Raw genomic sequence first — 17,913 nt, 5'->3', positions numbered from 1 at the left:
TGGCCAATGGCAGCGCGAGTTGCTGGGTGGTGGCGCACACCAAGTTGTGTTCACCTGGTGTGCTGATGGCATTCTTCTATCCTTGTACCTGTCTGTACTGATAATTAAGGGTTGTAATCCATGAAACGTCTTGATAATGTCCGATCTAATTTATTCTGTGAATAGCGATGCTGTGTCATGCACTATACGATTATGTTTTGCAGGTACCGTGCCGCCTCGTCTCTCTTCACCTCACTTTGCGATAGCCGCGGCAATTCCACCGGTTTGCATGACACGCATCTTGGATCGGATCGGCAGAGAGGAGGGTCTTCAGCGTTCTGCTGCTCGCTGGCTGGGATGGCTGGCAACGCGAGGCGAAACTCAGCGCGGTGGGGATTCAACAAGGACTACATTTGTACCGCAGCGATGTTGGCCATACAATGCTTGGGATCCGTTAAACGTAATCAACCGTTTGTCTTGCTGTGCAACTTGCCGCTCACTGCGCGGATGAAGAAGTACCTGCTGGATCAACATCCACTTCAGAACGAGCATTTTTAGTGCGAGGACAGGTCCGAGACGTCGGACGAGATGGTCAGGTCGTCCATGATCTTGTGCACGAACTGCTCCGGGATCGGCTTCTCCACGTAGTCGTCTCTGCTTGCGCCCGCAGGGAACGCCACGTTCATCTCCGAGCTCTTGGACGTGACGAACTGCACCTCGCGGCCCTCCCACGAGATGTACATGAGGCAGCCGTCCGTCTTGATGGCCACGGACGGCACCACGCCCTTGCACTGCACCTGCACGCCCTTGCAGTTGACGATCTCGATGCTGGACACGGCGTTGTCGAAGATGAGCTTGGTCTTGTTGCACGAGTCGAACACGATATTCTTGGCCTTGCCCTCCAGCAGGATCGTGGCGCCCTCGCAGCCGAAGATGTACACCTGCTGCTTCATGTTGATGCCGCTCACGGTCAGCGGCTCGGGGCCGGTCTGGTACTCGATCTGCCAGTTGCCGTTGCGCTCTTCACACACAGCAGGCTTGGTGACCTTGACGGGCGCGGCGGGCTTCTTGATGGCAGCGGGGGCGGCCGGCGTGGGGACGTCGCCCTCGGGCTTGTAGTCCTTGCGCCAGGTCTGCATGTCCTTGGTGACCTTCTTGAGTCCGGCCGTCTTGCCACCGCTCTGGTCGATGGACTTGATGCCCGCGAAGACGCTGCCCATGCCGCCAGCAGGCGCCGCAGCCTTGGCGGGGGACGCCGCAGAAGCAGCAGCGGCAGGCGTGTAGCTGGCGACGTCGCCGCCCTTGGGGTTCCACGTGACTCCGGTGAGGCGGTAGATTTTGATGTACTCCGAAAGTTCTGTTAGCAAGCACTCCAAGGTGACCACGAAGGTAACATGGTCGGGGTTGGAAGCTTTGAAGCTCACGCGGATCTTGTTGCCCCAGAAGTCCAGGCCTTCGACAAACGAATCAACAAACGGCTTCGGTGTGCGATCAACGCACAACCAGCCGAGAGCTTGGAGTGCCTCGTAGATCATGTTCTGGTGGTTGGCGAAGTCACTGCCGTTGTCGCGGATACCGTTCGCCTCGTTGATGCAAGATTACACCTCGGACAAACTCTCGACTGTGGCCGGACTCGTTAATTGCGGTTTCTTGGTTTGGCTTGCCATCACCAAGAACGAGCGCTGTGCTGTAAAAAGCCTTCTCGAGTAGCTCGCCCAATTGGTGCGTGTGGTCTCCCAGTTTATCGCACGCGTCAAGGAAAGGAGGCAAGAACGCGTCCATGACCTCGTCGTAGGCCTGAATCTGAGGCGCCTCCCCTTTCGAATCAGCGCTTAAGCCCAGGTGGGCTTCGACGCGCGCCAGTCGAGCAGTGAGTTCGTCAATCAGGTTGTGTTGCAGCGGGACTTGATGAGTCATTGTGGTTGTTGGCCGTTGCTGTCTGGTTCGTGAATGCACCAGGCAAGAAACGCCAAGTAGTACACTTGACGGTTTTGAACGGAAAGCGGCCTAATCAACCGCACAAGTAAACATCGAAGTTAGACAAACACCGAGAAAACTATCGGTCCCATGTGTTAGCAACTTCACCCTTATGACAAGCGGCGCGCACACTTGCCGCGCCAACTATTTCACCATGTTCTCGAGTTTCACCGACGAAGTCGCACCACGAGAGGGAGTAATAATGCCTTGGGCCTGGACCATACAATGGGCTTCGTGTAGATGAAGTCCTACACGAAGTCCTACATGTATCAATCTCCAACTATAGTAACTTCAGTATAGAGATTTGTTCTCCGGCGTAACCACCATTTCTCATAACAAATTTTGATCGACCCAATACAACGACACAATCCAACAGTGTATCAACGCTTTTGACTGAGAAAGCGCAGCATCTCAAATATTCGCCCACTTCTCGCACGGCGGGTGCCGTCGGTAGTAGACTCTACCGATAGATAAAATAGCTTTCGTGGCCACAGGGCCTACTGTAATGGCTCGCCCAGATTGGCGTCTGCTCCCACCTAGATTGCCGCCTGTGTTCATGACGACGAAGGCAGTATGCTGCTGCCTTGCGGTAGACTAGGTGGAAGATTTTTAAATGGGTCTTATGCAGAACAGGTCTTGGATTTGCTCAGAGGGTACTTTTTTCATGATCTCGTGATTGGCTCACATTCGCCATGTTTTGATCGCAAGAGCCGACACTACGAAAGTTGCCGAGCCTCAGCGCAGTGGCTGCCACGGCACCGGCAAGCATCCTCGACATGCCAGCTCCTCGGTGATGTCGAGCTTTCCAGCCCTAACTGTCCAGCACGTCATGGAGTGAGCCCCCTCTCCACCTACCGGCAACCACAGCGTGAGCTGGGAGATGCAGGTGCAGCAGCAGCAATAGCAGCCGGCGGCGCACCTACGGAAAGCGCGCGCGGCCTCCGCGGGCTTGTCACCGGAAAAGTCGCCGTTGGACACGAGACAGCGGATGCATTTCAAGGAGGAGGAGGACGCAGGCACGCCCACCGTGCATCGCGCCCGACTGACCACGCACCCTGTGATCAAAAGTTCCTACGCGCAGCGGAGCCCATCTCGAGGCTGTTGATGCCACCCGAGCCAGTGGACACCGCCAGCGCTGTGATGGTGTGCATGCTGTGGTATCGATATGGATAGGGGGATCCCAGACGCAGGAGGAAAATGGCGTCCAACAGAGTTTCGCTGCATGAGCGACTTCATCGGCGAGTGCTGCTCTCTAGGTCTGCGTCCCCCTCCGACGGCCGACCGGGTGGTGGCCTACTGCTTCGCCGCCCACGAGCACCTCGGACGGAGACATGGGGGGTCGAGCTGCTTCGCTTGAACCTCGAGTCCAGTCCCGCCATGTGCTACGACGTTGTCTACAGTGACTACAAACGAGAAGAGTGAGGAAACCAAGTCAAGATGGAGGCCTGCACTCCCACGTCCGCACCAGCCTCAGAATGACGACGACAGCAGCCTCAAGCCCGCTCCACGCTTCGTGCTGCTCGACATGTGTACAAACTCTGCGGCGAGGATACGGACAGCGACGCGTTGGTGGGCAAGGCGCAGCTCGCCGTAGCTCACACAGACGTTCGAGCTGTTTATAATGAGCGAGGACAAAGAGAGCGACATTGTAGTAAAGATCAAGTTTCGCCGCCCTGATTCAAGTAGAAGGATAGTAAAGTCTGCATACTACGTAGTTTTCATATCGACACGAATATAATTGCTTCGAAGTTCGAAGTTCGAACACTATGTATTGCTCCGAAGTTATGCAAACATATGCGTCTTTGACAGCTTCTTCAGCAGCGTTGTGCACTTCGGGTACGTGGTTGTACTTTACTACGCCTTAGTAAAGCAATCGGATATCCTAGTTACTGGGATTACACGTATCGGTGCCCTGTACTGTAGACTTCGTACCAACGTAGAGAATGCCCAGTATGTGAAGTTACCGCCAATGCGTTTTGCTGTGGCTAGAATCTCGGAAGGCAGCATAACATTGCAACTAAGGACGCAGGTATTATAATACATGGACTAACTTACAGTTAGAAGTGGCTAGCAGCGATAATGAGACATCAGGGATTGCCACTGCACAACGTTTGGTCATTCGGAGTAGCCACTCACATGGAACACCTTTAACTGCAACAAACCTGGCCAATGCATAGTAGGACAGATAGATGAACGGATCATGGAGAAGAATTGTCGTGGCATGTTGTTGTTTGGTTCAGGTCGTCATAGTCGTGGTCTATGTCGATGATCTGACGATCATGTCGCGGAACATGCGACTAATTGATGCGCTCAAAGCCGAGTTGTCAAAACGGTTCAAGATGAAAGACGTTGGCGACATTCACTACATCCTCAAGGTGGAGGTAACTCGCAATAGGAACCAGCGTGTGATGATGATCTCACAGCGCAAGTACATTGCAGAGCTGATCACGAAGTACAAACTGGTCGATAGCTCGCCGGTGATGACACCGCGAGCACCTGGCCTCGTACTCGAGCCAGAGACGAACATGAGCGCAGAGCATATTGCTGCGCAGCCTTACGACTACAGAGGTATTGTTGGATCACTCCAATATTTGGTCCGTGGCACACGACCGGACATCGCCAACGCGGTTAGAGAATTGAGCAAATTTCTGTCTTGTTACAACCGCACGCACTGGGAAGCGGCTAGGCGAATACTCAAATACTCGAAAGGGACGTCAACGTACGGTCTGTTTCTCGATGGAAAAACGAGAGACGTGACTTACGAAGTGTACACTGACGCGAGCTTCGCGTGTCAACTTAAAGAACGTAAATCCGTAACAGGGTACGTAATCCAAATGGCCGGAGCCAGTGTGTCATGGTGTAGTAGCAAGCAGGGAGGCGTGTCGCTCTCTACTGCTGAAGCTGAACTCATCGCACTAAGTGAGGGAGCTAAAGAAAGTGAGTGGTTGTGGCACTTGCTGGGAGAAATGGGGTTTCCTCAAAAGGTACCAGTGCAGGTATGGTGTGACAGCAACGCTGCCATCAGCATTGTGAAAAATCCTGAAAATCACAAAGCAAACAAACACATCGAGATCCGCTACCTGTTTACGAGGGACCTGGTTGAACTTGGCTGCCTCAAGATAGCTTACTGCTCTACAACAGAGATGACAGCGGATATTCTCACTAAAGCTCTCCCCACAAAACAATTCCTGAAACTAAGAGAGAAACTAGGAGTGCGAGATCTGAAACTTTACCCTAGTACTTAGTGGGAGTGTTGAATGAAGAGGCGCGCCGAGCGCGCCCCGCTCAGCAGGCTTCGCCTGTCTGCCAGTCGAGTTATTTTGCAACTGAAAGCAAACCCTCTCAAACATGTTATTATTGTTTTAGCAAGTACGAGAGAAGTTCAGATCGCCAGCTGTGGTCTGGATTGTGCAGGCAGAGAGCTGCCTGCCAACCATACATAGTGCGATGACGACACGAGGCCGAGGAGTGAGGAGTCGAGGACGCAGTCCGAAGACGAGCTCACTTCCTCTTTTGCCTCCAGGTACCGAGCACGGATCTAGAGTAGTAGGCATAGGAATAGAGGATAACCAAAAGAGTAATATTGTAGTGAGCTACCTACCCTGTGTAAACTGTTCATTTCAACAGCCCCCGTGATAAACAACAGGGGCGGACTGCGAACGTTTCGTTGCACTCAACTAAGGAATACTGTAGCACTGGCTTTGTGGGTGAGGTTGATGCACGCGCCACAGCTTGCACAGCTCGTGGTCCAGTCGCCGAGCAAGAGGAGCACGAGCTGGCCCGGAGTCGCAGGGCGGGGCGGCAGTGTGAGTAGCAGGAGATGGACATGGTGCCCAGCCGCGGCATCTACGTGTCCGCACCTACAAGAGGGCAATTGTACCGCTGCTGAGGAGGAATTGCACTTTGTCCAGCATGATGTAGTGGTAATATCTACAGGAATGCATTTAATAGGCGTACACGCAAAAATCATGAGCGCTTTCCAGCTCGAGGACCCCTTGCCGTGGGAACTTCCAGCAGAAGCACTTCACAGTCAACAGCCTTTAAAAAGCCTTATTTTTGACCAATCACATGCGTCACAAGTCAATGCCATAAATTACCGACAAAGGTTATACGTTACCACGGCCTCCTCATAAATTACCGTAATCTATCCGGTCGTATTTCGTCCAATCGCTCGTGGCATCGTGGTCGGAATTGCGTCCAATCGCAGGCGTTCATCTACGTATCATGCGTTGAAGCGGAAGGGGGAGGAGCCCGAGAGAGAAATCATTAGAGAAAACCCGAGCCTTCCTTCGACCCAGAGAGCACCAAGCATGAGTGAGGCCATCAAGCCGCTGCAGAGTCTGCTGGACGCCTTCGGCGCGCGTCTGGCGCGCGTGGAGGCGCAGCTGGGCGTGAAGGGCGCGCCCGTGCCCGCTGCCTCTGCTGCTGCGCCCGCCGCCGCCCCCGTGGAGCTGTCGCCGCAGCTCGAGGCGTACGACGAGTACGTGGCCCAGTACCTGCCGCCCTTCCTGGAGGTGAGCACCAAGCTCGGAGACGACACGCGCAAGCTCGGGGAGGTGACGGAGAAGGCCTTCGCGGCCCAGCGCGCGTACCTGCTGATGGCCAGCCAGTGCAAGAAGCCGGCGGCGCTCAACCCGGAGCACCTCAAGGACCTACAGGCCTGCATCAAGGAGATCAACGCGCTGCGCGACAACCGCAGCGAGTTCGCCAACCACCAGAACATGGTGAACGAGGGCATCCAGGCGCTCGGCTGGCTCTGCGTCGAGCCCGCGCCCAAGCCCTTCATCGAGTCGTACGTGGGCGGCTCGGACTTCTGGGGCAACAAGATCCGCGTGCAGTACAAGACGTCCAACCCGGACCAGATCGCCTTCGTCACGTCCTTCAAGAGCCTGCTGACGGAGCTCATGGCCTACGTCAAGGCGCACCACACCACGGGCGTCACGTGGAACCCCAAGGGCGGCGACGTCGCCAGCTACACGCCTGCCGCTGCTGCTTCTGCGGCGTCCCCCGCCAAGGCTGCGGCGCCTGCTGGCGGCATGGGCAGCGTCTTCGCGGGCATCAAGTCCATCGACCAGAGCGGTGGCAAGACGGCCGGACTCAAGAAGGTCACCAAGGACATGCAGACCTGGCGCAAGGACTACAAGCCCGAGGGCGACGTCCCCACGCCGGCCGCCCCCGCTGCCATCAAGAAGCCCGCCGCGCCCGTCAAGGTCACCAAGCCTGCTGTGTGTGAAGAGCGCAACGGCAACTGGCAGATCGAGTACCAGACCGGCCCCGAGCCGCTGACCGTGAGCGGCATCAACATGAAGCAGCAGGTGTACATCTTCGGCTGCGAGGGCGCCACGATCCTGCTGGAGGGCAAGGCCAAGAATATCGTGTTCGACTCGTGCAAGAAGACCAAGCTCATCTTCGACAACGCCGTGTCCAGCATCGAGATCGTCAACTGCAAGGGCGTGCAGGTGCAGTGCAAAGGCGTGGTGCCGTCCGTGGCCATCGACAAGACGGACGGCTGCCTCGTGTACATCTCGTGGGAGGGCCGCGAGGTGCAGTTCGTCACGTCCAAGAGCTCGGAGATGAACGTGGCGTTCCCTGCGGGCGCAGGCAGCGACGACTACGTGGAGAAGCCGATCCCGGAGCAGTTCGTGCACAAGATCATGGACGACCTGACCATCTCGTCCGACGTCTCGGACCTGTACTCACACTAGATCCAGTCCACGCGAATGACACGCAGTGCTTGTGACGAGCGAGCTGGTGAGCTGCAGTTCTTCCACCTGAGCTTCCGACGTTCTCTTGGGCTGTTATTTTTTTTCTTTCGTGCTCGTCGAGTATGCTGTCGAGAAATGAATTGAGCTATACTTTTGGCCCAGTTTGTCTTGCGAAGGGTCGGTCGCGACTTGAGGAGTGCGTATTTGATCTTGTTGTTGTGGTGTTGGTGCTGGAGCAGGAATGGGCAAAGCGACCGAGGTGGTGACGCCACCGACGCCGGTCGTCGCTGAGGAGCAGCCAAATCCAGTTCAAGATGCGCCAAAGCCGAGCACGCTGATCTCGCTGGAGCAGCTCGAGCACCTAGACGCGGCAGGGTCAACGACGGAGCGAGTGGAGCGTCTGGAATCCGCTTTGGGCGTCCAGCACTACCCCGTGAACCCCAGGACCAGCGTGTGGGTGGACTTTTGCTTCGGCGTGCTCAACTTCGCCCGGGACGACGCGCGCCTGCCGCCCGACAAGGCTCTCGGCCTCCTCACCCTCGCGCACGAAGTGTACGTCTTCGCGACGCAGCCGCTGCAGCATGCCGCCGACTCACCTGTGAGTAAGCTCGCTGAGCCGGTGCCACCGAATGAGAGCATGGATCCGCAAGAGCAGGCTGAGACCAAGGTCAAACGACCGACGCCCGCATGGTCTGCTTCTCCGGACGCATACCCAACGGTAGAAGCTGTCTACGACCAGTTCCGCGAGAAGATCCGGCATGCCAGCGGCGTGGGGGCGACCAACGACAATGACCAGGAAGTGCCTTCATGGCCAGCGGCTCCCTTTTCGCCGACGGAGGTGGCGCGCATCGTTGCGTTTTTCACGTCGACCTTCTTCCGGCACTTGCGCGCGTACCAGTATCTGAGCCGGGTGCCGCGCCCGAGCGTTGTGCGCGAGACTCCAGTGCCCACCGAGACTCCGCTTCCGCCACGCGCACTTGTCGACGCCACGCTGCAGGCAGAGTGACTTCACGCGCCGAGGGATCAGCCGCCACTGGGCACAAATGGAGCAGCTACAGGGGCAAACGCGCAAAACGCAATGGCACGCGCATGGTGGCCAGTCCATTGCCGGTCGGCGGCTTTGCTTGCTTGAGGATTCGGCCGCGCTCGTTTAACAAGATTTGCAGGGCGTGTAGGATACGTGTAGCCATCCACGTACGTCAGCAAAGAGGTGTTGGTTTGTATTCTCTTTTGATATTTGTATCATTCGGGGGCTGCTGTGGCTGCTCTACTTCCCCATGCCGTCCTATTCTCTTCGGCTCTACGCAGTCCAGTCGCCGCTAGCTTTCGCTTGTTGTGGTTCGTCTGGCTGCGTCAAATTGAACTCAGCTGTACACGCACGCGCTTCCCGTCCGGAGCCTTGCCGGCGGCGGCAAGCTGCAGCGCAGTAAGCGCGCGCCATCCTCATTGCGTCCGTATAATGTCACCTTGTAATATTGCCGAGTCTTCGACACTTAGCCCGAGAGGTAGCCCTTGATCGTGTTGAAGTCGACTTCCTTGAGCGAGTTGATGGTACCGTTGAGGATAATGAACGAGCCGACGATCTGGGACGTACGCACCGTCAGACCCTTCGGGAACAGCAACGCAAGCGCCGTGGCCGCCATGTAGCGCTGGCGGGGGGACACCGTGTTGGGCACGCGCACCTCCGCGCGCCGGATGAAGTCGTCCATGTGCTCGCCGTAGCTCTTCTGCGGGTGCATGAGCTTCATCGTGGACAGGTTGTGCGGCACGTGCGACAGGTAACCGGACACGACACCAGCCGCCATGCTACCGATGGCATTGTTCAGCGCGGGGCTCGCCGTCACAGACAGACGCTCCTCGAAGTAGTCCGAAAGCTGGTTCAGGCCGACGCCGAAGATCACCTCACGCAGCATACGCGGCGCCGTACCGCGGATCCATCGCGTGGCGAGCGACTCCGGGTTCATGTGGCCGGCGTTGAAGGCCTCCAGCATGCTGCTGACGGGCGTCATGATGACACCGGGCGACACGGCCTCCGTGAGACGCACCAACTGCGGGTACTCGTACTGGTCAGCGTCCACGTGCTTCTCGAGCATGTGGCGGATGCCCTTGAAGCCGTTGATGTACACGACACGCGTGGGGATCTGCAGGTGCATCTCCGGGAAGAGTCTGGCGACGGGCTGACCCGTCAGGCGCGCGTTCAGCAGCGAGTTCATGCCACTACGGTAGAACGACTCGATGGAGGCGGCCACGGACGTGGCGAAGTAGGGCGTGGGCTTGGCGTGCTGCTCGAACAGCGGCGTCTGCAGCAGCGAGGCCTGCCGCCGGATCTCCTTGCTGAGGCTGTGCATGACCTCGCGCGAGGCCGTCTTGTCCTCCAGCACCTCGTCCAGCGCCGAGCTCTGCAGCGAGAAGCCCGACACGGGCGTGAGGCACCGCACCGTCACGGCCGCGGGGTCCTGCACGAGCGCGTGGTTGGCGCTGACGGCGCCGCTGGTCATCACGTCGAGCGTGTGCTCCTGGCCGTCGATGATCTTGGTGCTCTCGACGCTGCCCTCCTTGAGCAGCAGCATCTCCGTCTGCGTCTCGCCCTGGTGGTACACGACGGCGTTCTTGGGGTACGTCACGGCCTTGGCGCGCGCGCAGATCTGGCGCAGCGTCGGCTCCGAGCACAGCGCGAACATTCCGCTGTTGGCGGCGGCTTGCATGCAGTCGTCCATGGTCGTCGTGGAGGCGGTGGAGGGTGAAGAGAAGGAGGAAGTGGGGGGGGGAAGTGCGAGGGCGGGAGACGTCCGGAGCAGGAGGCCGGCGACGGTCTGCTTCTTCGGCTGCTTGGTCCGGCGGCAAAAGCTGTAATGAGCCGACACGATGGGCTGCGGAAATGATCAGACTATAATTCGGAGTTAAGTGGGACACACTCTTCTCTATAACTTTACTTTCTACTTGAACTCTCTATTGACAAAGTTAGTGCGTACACAGCGACATCGGCACGGATCCGCGCTAAACCGGTTGATTTGATCCAGTATCCTCAGGAGGTGTATGGCGCTGCTCTGCGCTCCGAAGCATGGCGTCGTGGCACGGCGTCGCGGGCTTTGCTCCGCTGGCCGTTGACGAGCGCAATGGAGTTCTGGTGATGCATTCGCCACGCCCCCGGGTCGATTGCTCAAACCTGGTGAAAAGGGAGATGCGCTGGGGGAGGGCACCAACGGAGACCTGGCCGGCGTAGGAGAGATCTTATGGACCCCACCCAAGCAGAAAAGAATAGAACGCGCATGTCGAAGTGCATTGCATGGCATTTGCAGGATGGTGTTACAGTAGGCGGATGCGCTCGCCAGGGCAGGGACAGACAGCGCCTGGCCGTCATCAGCTCAGCTTGGCGCCCGCGGTGATGGCAGGCGGAGGTTATTGTTGCTGCTGCCGCCGCGCAGTCGGAGCTGGCGAGGACTCGGCACCAGCGCCGATCGGCCGGCGGTGGAGGCGTTCACGGGCTTGCGGCGCGGCGTCTTGCGAAGCGGTTGCAGCGCCACGAAGGCCGCGTCGGCCCCGAGTGAAGACGCCGAGATTGAGTCGGCCACTGCGCTGGCCGTGGCAGCGGCGCCGGCTCGACGGGGCAGCAGCGGCGGCAGATACGTGCGGGAGATCTCCTCCATCACGCTGGCCTCGGCGGCTGCGGCCTGGGCAAGGAGCTGCGTGCGCCGCCGCTCGGCGATGAGGTCCCGTCGCTCGTCTTGACGCAGCAGAGTGTGGACGTCTTCCACCACGGGGGCAGCTGCCGTCTCCTTGCGGCGCTCGCGGGCGTCGTAGTCCACGGAGAAGCGCCATGGTCGATGCACGGGAACGTCGGGATGTCCGGTGGTCGGGTTCAAGTTGCTGCCGCTGGAGGGGTCCAGTCCGCCCTGCATCAACACGCCCAGACACTCGCCGCTGAGAGACCAGATCTTCACGCGTCGGTCGAAGGACGACGTCACGAGGCTCGTGGGCTCCTCGATCATCTGCACTGAGTACACGACGTCGCCGTGCGCCTTCCAGCGGCGTACGAGTGATACTGGAGGTAGTCGCCGCATCTCGCCGTCTTCGCATCGGGTCTCCTCGTCGACTTCGGCGTCGGCGGCAACGAGTGGCATGCCCGCCGAGAAGAAGAAGGACGACAGCGGGTCGCGGTGGGCGTAGGCTGCCCACTCCGGTGTGTTGCGAGCCTTGCGCACCATACTGGCGGCGTCCACGCGCAGGTTCCGCTGTGCATTGGCGCACTCGACCGGTTTGGCCAACGGCTTGAGATCGAAGTTGTTCGCCAGAAGCATGAGCAGTGGCAAGACGTTCCAGACGCTCAGAAAGCCCTTGTCATCGCCTGTGATTATCAGGAAGGACGTGAAGTCCAACGGGTCAGCGTAGCGATCGTCTCCACTGTTCGAGTACGCGTGTGCACTGGACGACGGTACACTGCGCCGGGTCGAGTGCGTGTCAATGCAATTGACCGAGGCCGTTCCCAAGAGATTGTGCTGGTTCCGGAAGCGAAATACGCACTTGCCTTTATATCGGGCTGACGGACGCATTGCCCAAAAGCAGAGGTTGCCGGTGCTGTCGCTAGACAGGAGCAGCGGGAAAGGGTCCAAGAAGTGAAGGCACAACAGCCCGCTCACGTGACCAATGCACGTAGCATCGAGACGCCCGAACTCGTAGTCCCAAACTTGCAGGGAGCAATCGGATGACCCCGACGCCAGGAGAGACAGGTGATACGAGAAGCTGAGCGCTGTGATGTCCGTCGAGTGCCCGCCGATCAACCTGCGAAGCAGCACACCGCGCTCCGAGTCTCTTTCGTCGTGAATGTTGATGGAGCAATCCCACGACACGCTGATAACCGCCATGTGCTCAGCGCAGTAACACAGCTTGGTTACTTCAGCATTGTGCGCACGATTGCCCAGCTCTGGGTATGCGAACGACTTCATGTGGGACCCGTTGAGGTAGTCGAAGACCTGAATGTTGCCACCTGCTCAGATGGATCGCGAAGTAATGAGAACAAATGTGAAAGGAAAACTTCTGAACGATAGCAACGCACCGTGGTCTCCAATGATGAACTTCCGCTCTCGAAAATCGAGACACAGCGTTGTCAGGTCCGTCGAGCTCAGATTCCTGACTTGGCAATCAAATACGACGAGCACGGCGGACAAGTGAGGGAGCGATCTACGGCAGCGATGGCCAACTCAGCTTGCTTACCTGTACACTCGAATCAGCTTCCCAACGCGAGCATCCCAGACTTTGACATCCCTTCCGGCGGCAGTGATGAACGAAAGAGAAGTCGGATTATACAGCGCAATGAAAACGGGGTGGTCGTCAGTAAGCTCGGGATTCTCCAGCTTCTCGTAGTCGAACTTGACCAACTAAAAGAATGCAGTATGGCATAGACACAGGTTAGCCGATGGACTTCACACGAAGTGCTTCAGCAAGTCCTTGCCTTTTTGCCAGCTGCAACGATCCGCTTCTCGGAGGTAATTGACACAATATTCTTGACATCCCCCATATTCTCGGCCGTGAAAGTTTGCATGCACGCAAAGTTGCGGATATCCCAGACCTTAAACACCCCGTCGACGTCAGCTGTGATAATTTGCGGTGTGTCCGGGATGATTTCTACGCCACACAGACTGTTGTTGTGCCCGTGTAATCGCAGAATGAGCTGGTCCACGTAGGGATTCCACACGAGAGCATCAAAATCAAAACCTGCGGACACCAAAAAACGGTACTCCGGCGAGTATGCAAGTGACCGCACACCTTTTGCATGTCCGTCGAGTTGCTGCTTGTGCTTCCCAGTGTGTACGTCCCATAGTCGAATCGTTCGGTCCATGCTGGCGGAAGCTAATGACTCGAGGGTAGGCAGCTGAGAAACAAACAACACGTCAGCTACTTGAGTAACAGCAAGTAGGATCTGAAAGCAAAGTTGAACTGACCGTGAGAAGATCAAGAACAATATCGTCGTGAGATCGAGTGAGCACTCGCCCGTGCACCTCGCCACCCATGTGATGTTTTTCTTCCATGCGTTCAGCATCCCACGCGTAGACAATGCCACTCACTCCAGCTGAAAAGAGCGCCGAGGACTCGGGATACCATTTGAGGCAATTCTGCGAAGTTGGAGTATGGCAGCTTTTCGTAAGTCTTAACGTCGTGTCGTCATAGAAGCGGAACTGCAGGTCTGAAGATGCCACAATGTACTGGTTGTACTAGTGGTGCATAGCGTGTTGTGCGGTTAGTTGAGTATCATCAAGGCAGCAAGAGTGTAAACAAATCCTACAAAAGCACTCACCTTGGGCAAATGTTCCGCGCACTGCACGAATCCTTCGGGGGACTTTATAGTGCGGATGAGCTCGCAGTTGACGTTGTAGATTTTGAAATACGGACTGCAGCTTTCCACCAGAGCCACGAGATCGTTCGACGGGAAATAGTAGATGTGGTCGATGAACGTGCTGTGCTTGGAAGCGTCTTCCCACTGCACGTGGTGATACTGCTGAATGGAGTTGGGCTGGTGGCTCTTGACAGTGAGCCCCGTGTCCACAATGAACGAGGTGAACTCTTCCCACTCCATCGAGCCGTCGCCATTGATGTCGATCTGAGCGAAGAGCTCGCACAGGTTGGCGACAAGTTGAGACTCGGATAGATCGTGCAGCCGCGAGTTCTCGTCGGTGTGGGCGCTGCTCTGCACGAAGCGCATCATGACGTAGACGAACTCGGCGATGGACAGACCCTTCACCTTCCGCAGGAACTCGTTGCGCAGCGTGCTCACCTGTCAGCAGTGGACGAGTCAGTTTGTATGGGGTGAGCCTGGCAAGAAGCAAACAGACCTCACCTTCTCCATGTCCATCATCATCATAATGTCCATGGTGAAGCCCTTCTCGGGGTCATGCTCGTATGGCCGACCGCTCGCTCTCTGCCTGGAGCTTTGGGGGGCACGATGCTATGCCAGTTAGAGAGACGAATTACAGACGCATACCGTAGACGAAAAGCTGGTAGTGGTCGTACAATTGGTTGGCCACTTCTGTCAGGAAGGCAGGCGAGATCCGCTTGTCGCCATTGCGCGATTCCTCATCGCTCATGGCGATGCTGCAGATTGGAGAGGCGCTTCAACATTAGGATCTAATTTCTACCAATCGTGGGTGCATTCCATACCCTGACAAAACTGTTTGTTGTGCGGCTTTTAGGGGGGGGCAGAATTATCTTTTTTGGCACATTTTTTGGCCTGAAAAAAATGGTCACCATATTTTTGGGGTCAGCTGACATATCCGTTCTGCCAGAGACTCTGACCCAAACCTGTGTTGTCGGTCTATATGTCACGCAAGGCCTTTGAGAGTTGTTAGACCTGGCATATCCACATTTCGCCTGGCGAGACGTATATAGAAATCTCAAAAAGCTCCGAGGTAGTTCAGCGTATACTGGCAACATTGCTGGTGCACCTGAACTACGGTACACTGTAAAACATTACTTCTGCAATTCTAAACTGTAGAATAACAGTTCGTTGATTTTATTGTGCCTTGCACCGAAAATGTCCGCTCCCATAGTAAGTTTCCTCGATTTAATATAAAGTGAGATCGTTTTAAAATAAAACGAGCACATAATAGGGGTAGTCAATGTCCGCAGCAGCAGCTCACTTTTTTCCGCCGCAGCAAGTCTGATTTTTTTTCCGGGGCTGTGATTGGCCAGGAAAAAAATCGGCGACCGGAACAAAAAGTCGTTCCGGTCGAGCCGCAGCAGCAGCTCTTTTTTTTCTGGCGCGGCCACGATCTGAGCACCAACGGTACGGTAGCATGGTCGTCGCGCGAGAGAAGACTCCGCCCTTGGGGCTTGCGCTGCGAGCAGAGTACTCGGAAGGTCAATCTAGTAAGCCTACTTGTGTCAGTCGGATGCCTTGGTGTCCAGCAAGCGTTGCTCCAGCGCGATCATGTAATAATGCACAATGTATGTCGAGGGACAGAGAGAACACGAGCCCTTCCACGAGCTCTGTATCTATACTACACTCGAGTCTTCCTTAGCAAGCAGCCTAGGACTGTGTCTAAAGCTTCAGCCACTAATTGCTGCGTGTTGGAAGGCGCTGATAGTAGTAAGCGGACGGCAGTTCGCTCCGCTAGCTACAGCTAACTTAGCCCTACTTTCGCATCGGCAGGCCGAGCAACAAGCGCCTCCCCCAACAAAACTCAACACGCTCAGTCTCCTCACCTTGACCATCAACAACAGGTGGGCCTCCTTCGTGCTCACGCACGACCTCAGCAACTCTACAACTCGGATAGACGCCGACTGGATTTTCATGCTAAGATCAACACCTACGACGCCGATTGCAGTAGGATGAACACGCTATTGCCTTCTCACACTCAACCTGAAGGAGGCAGAGGACACCACCTTCCTCTTGCTGGCGCTCCGGGCATTCCAGCGTACGCTTCCCAGCATCCCAGAGGATCTGTTGCTGCGGACAGTGAATGGGGTGGTCAACGCACTCAGCTTGTGATTGGTAAAAAACATTTGTCGTGTCTGAGTGAGAAAAAAATTAGTTGCTGCTGCAGGCATTGACTACCCCTAATCCATGCATCAGCTGTGATTTGTTGGCTCAGTCTCAGTCCGCTACGCCCATATTGCTGGAAATGCCGTTTTAGATTGGTATTTCCACATCCGATACAGTATCTGTTGCTTGCCGAACGTGTGTGCACACGATCAGCCTTGTGAGCAACTCTAGAAGGATCGATTTATGGGCGCTGGCCTATTTTTACAGTATTTTTATTTGATAAGCCATTTCGATTTGACCGTGAAATCAGGGTGGCGAAATGCGTGCAAGGCACAATAGGGGGTTTCAAAGTAGCGAATTTTGGACAGATCTTTTGCAAAGGATTTGAAAAAGATCAGACCAAAAATCAGACAAACGATGAGCCTCCAAAGGCTCATCGTTCGTCTGATTTTTTGCCGAGCTTATTTTTTGGTGACGGCCAAAAGCCATCCATAGAGCGGCACCAAGACGCCGCTTGAAGCCGACGTAGAGCAGCACTGTGGAGAAGTGCTGAATAAGAATTGTTCTCCGAGAAAGGCGGCAGGGCCGATCGACTGGAGGCGTGGGAGATCGGCGATCGAGAGACAGGCAGCAAGGATCTACGGATCAGAAGGAGTTCTTCGGGAGATCTCAGGTGGTCCGATGACGCCGGCGCGTAAGGCAGGACATGTGGCAAGCCGGATTGTGGGTGATCGTGCCCGAACCGCGGCGTGATTCGGGGCCGACCCAAGTCCAGATCGACGACAGAACCCGCGGATCTGGGATGGCCGAGGACAGAAGGTGATAGATCGGCGGCGCATGGCAACCGGCATAAGTCATCGATCGGGAGTGGATCGCCGATCGCCGATCGAGGTCGATCGTGGATCGCCGGTCGAGATCGATCGCGGATCGTCGATCGGGGTCGATCGTGGATCGGGAGCCGATCGCCGATCGTGGGTCGCCGATCGGGGTCGATCGCCGATCAGGGCCGATTGGAGTCGATCGTCGATCGGGGCCGATCGTGGATCGACCAGGATGGGACGCACATGGAGGACGAAGTCGGGGCAAGAATCCAGCAATCGTGGGGTTGTAGGAGGGTAAGGAAGATGGTAGCAGTAGGGAGAGACCAGCTAAACATAAATCAGAGCAGAATTTGCACCGAAGAGCACAAGTCCCCTTAAGTCACCAAGTCCCAGGAACTACATTGGCCTCGGCAGTGTCGACACTGTGGGTAGTGAACTAGCGGTACGGTTAAGACTGGATTAATACATTGGCCAGCTTGACCTTCTTTAGTGATCTATCTCTTGTGTGCAAGTCCTCGATCGACCGGATATTAGTGCTTGGCCGGCGATCGTTTCTCCTCTCGATCAACCTCGATCCCGCTATAGGAAGCGGCAAGCAACTCAGGAAAGGAAGGAACATACCCGGAAAGGCAACTACAGGCCTTGGATCAACTCCAGGCCGACCGATCGCAGCGAACAACCCTCGATCGGAGCGTATACTCGGACGCAGAGCGAAGACTACCGCGCTGCTCCACAAACTATCCCCGCATCACGCCAAGACACTCGATCTTCACCAAGTGCTGCATCTTCGGAGCCCCGAGAGAGCAGATCCAGCCCGCCGACGGGTACACAAGGTGAGAACAAGTTCAGCCGATCACGGATCGTTGGAGAACCCCCTCCGTTAGTCGGTGTCTGGGCGCTGATGGGAAGCTCGATCAGGCCTTAACCAGATTTTGGCCGATCCCGCTACACCACA

The 17,913-nt window shown here is 56.4% G+C and overlaps 5 protein-coding genes across 5 annotated transcripts; 2 read left to right on the top strand and 3 right to left on the bottom strand.

Moving 5' to 3' along the window:
• Positions 1-388: 388 nt before the first annotated feature.
• On the bottom strand, positions 389-2,178 carry PHYSODRAFT_352633 (hypothetical protein; the record flags this gene model as incomplete). The annotated part of the gene is made up of 3 exons (XM_009536797.1): positions 389-1,562; positions 1,657-1,796; positions 2,142-2,178. 3 exons carry the CDS (start codon positions 2,176-2,178, stop codon positions 534-536), a joined length of 1,206 nt encoding a protein of 401 aa, XP_009535092.1. The 3' UTR covers positions 389-533.
• A 4,055-nt stretch (positions 2,179-6,233) lies between these two features.
• PHYSODRAFT_549399 (hypothetical protein) lies at positions 6,234-7,821 on the top strand. Its single transcript, XM_009536796.1, has one exon. It carries the CDS (start codon positions 6,267-6,269, stop codon positions 7,659-7,661), a length of 1,395 nt encoding a protein of 464 aa, XP_009535091.1. The 5' UTR covers positions 6,234-6,266; the 3' UTR covers positions 7,662-7,821.
• Positions 7,822-7,902: 81 nt separating this feature from the next.
• PHYSODRAFT_305463 (hypothetical protein) lies at positions 7,903-8,667 on the top strand (the record flags this gene model as incomplete). The annotated part of the gene is made up of 1 exon (XM_009536795.1): positions 7,903-8,667. The coding sequence occupies one exon, from the start codon at positions 7,903-7,905 to the stop codon at positions 8,665-8,667; it is 765 nt and encodes a 254-aa protein (XP_009535090.1).
• Positions 8,668-8,861: 194 nt separating this feature from the next.
• PHYSODRAFT_549396 (hypothetical protein) lies at positions 8,862-10,378 on the bottom strand (the record flags this gene model as incomplete). Its single annotated transcript, XM_009536794.1, has 1 exon — positions 8,862-10,378. One exon carries the CDS (start codon positions 10,376-10,378, stop codon positions 9,155-9,157), a length of 1,224 nt encoding a protein of 407 aa, XP_009535089.1. The 3' UTR covers positions 8,862-9,154.
• Positions 10,379-11,026: 648 nt separating this feature from the next.
• Positions 11,027-14,589, bottom strand: PHYSODRAFT_522483 (hypothetical protein; the record flags this gene model as incomplete). The annotated part of the gene is made up of 7 exons (XM_009536793.1): positions 11,027-12,648; positions 12,715-12,788; positions 12,873-13,036; positions 13,156-13,297; positions 13,352-13,530; positions 13,954-14,430; positions 14,494-14,589. Coding segments are annotated over 7 exons (2,754 nt in total), but the record flags the coding sequence as incomplete, so codon positions are not given.
• Between the last annotated feature and the right edge of the window lie 3,324 nt (positions 14,590-17,913).

The sequence above is a fragment of the Phytophthora sojae genome, assembly GCF_000149755.1.
Source record: "Phytophthora sojae unplaced genomic scaffold PHYSOscaffold_9, whole genome shotgun sequence".
Taxonomy (NCBI): domain Eukaryota; phylum Oomycota; class Peronosporomycetes; order Peronosporales; family Peronosporaceae; genus Phytophthora; species Phytophthora sojae.
The sequence above is the reverse complement of the archived record's forward strand: the minus strand, read 5'-3'. Positions and strand labels throughout refer to the sequence as shown.

Bases quoted from the DNA above. Each gene is read 5' to 3' on its own strand.
- PHYSODRAFT_549399 (XM_009536796.1), top strand. From the start codon at position 6,267: ATGAGTGAGGCCATCAAGCCGCTGCAGAGTCTGCTGGACGCCTTCGGC.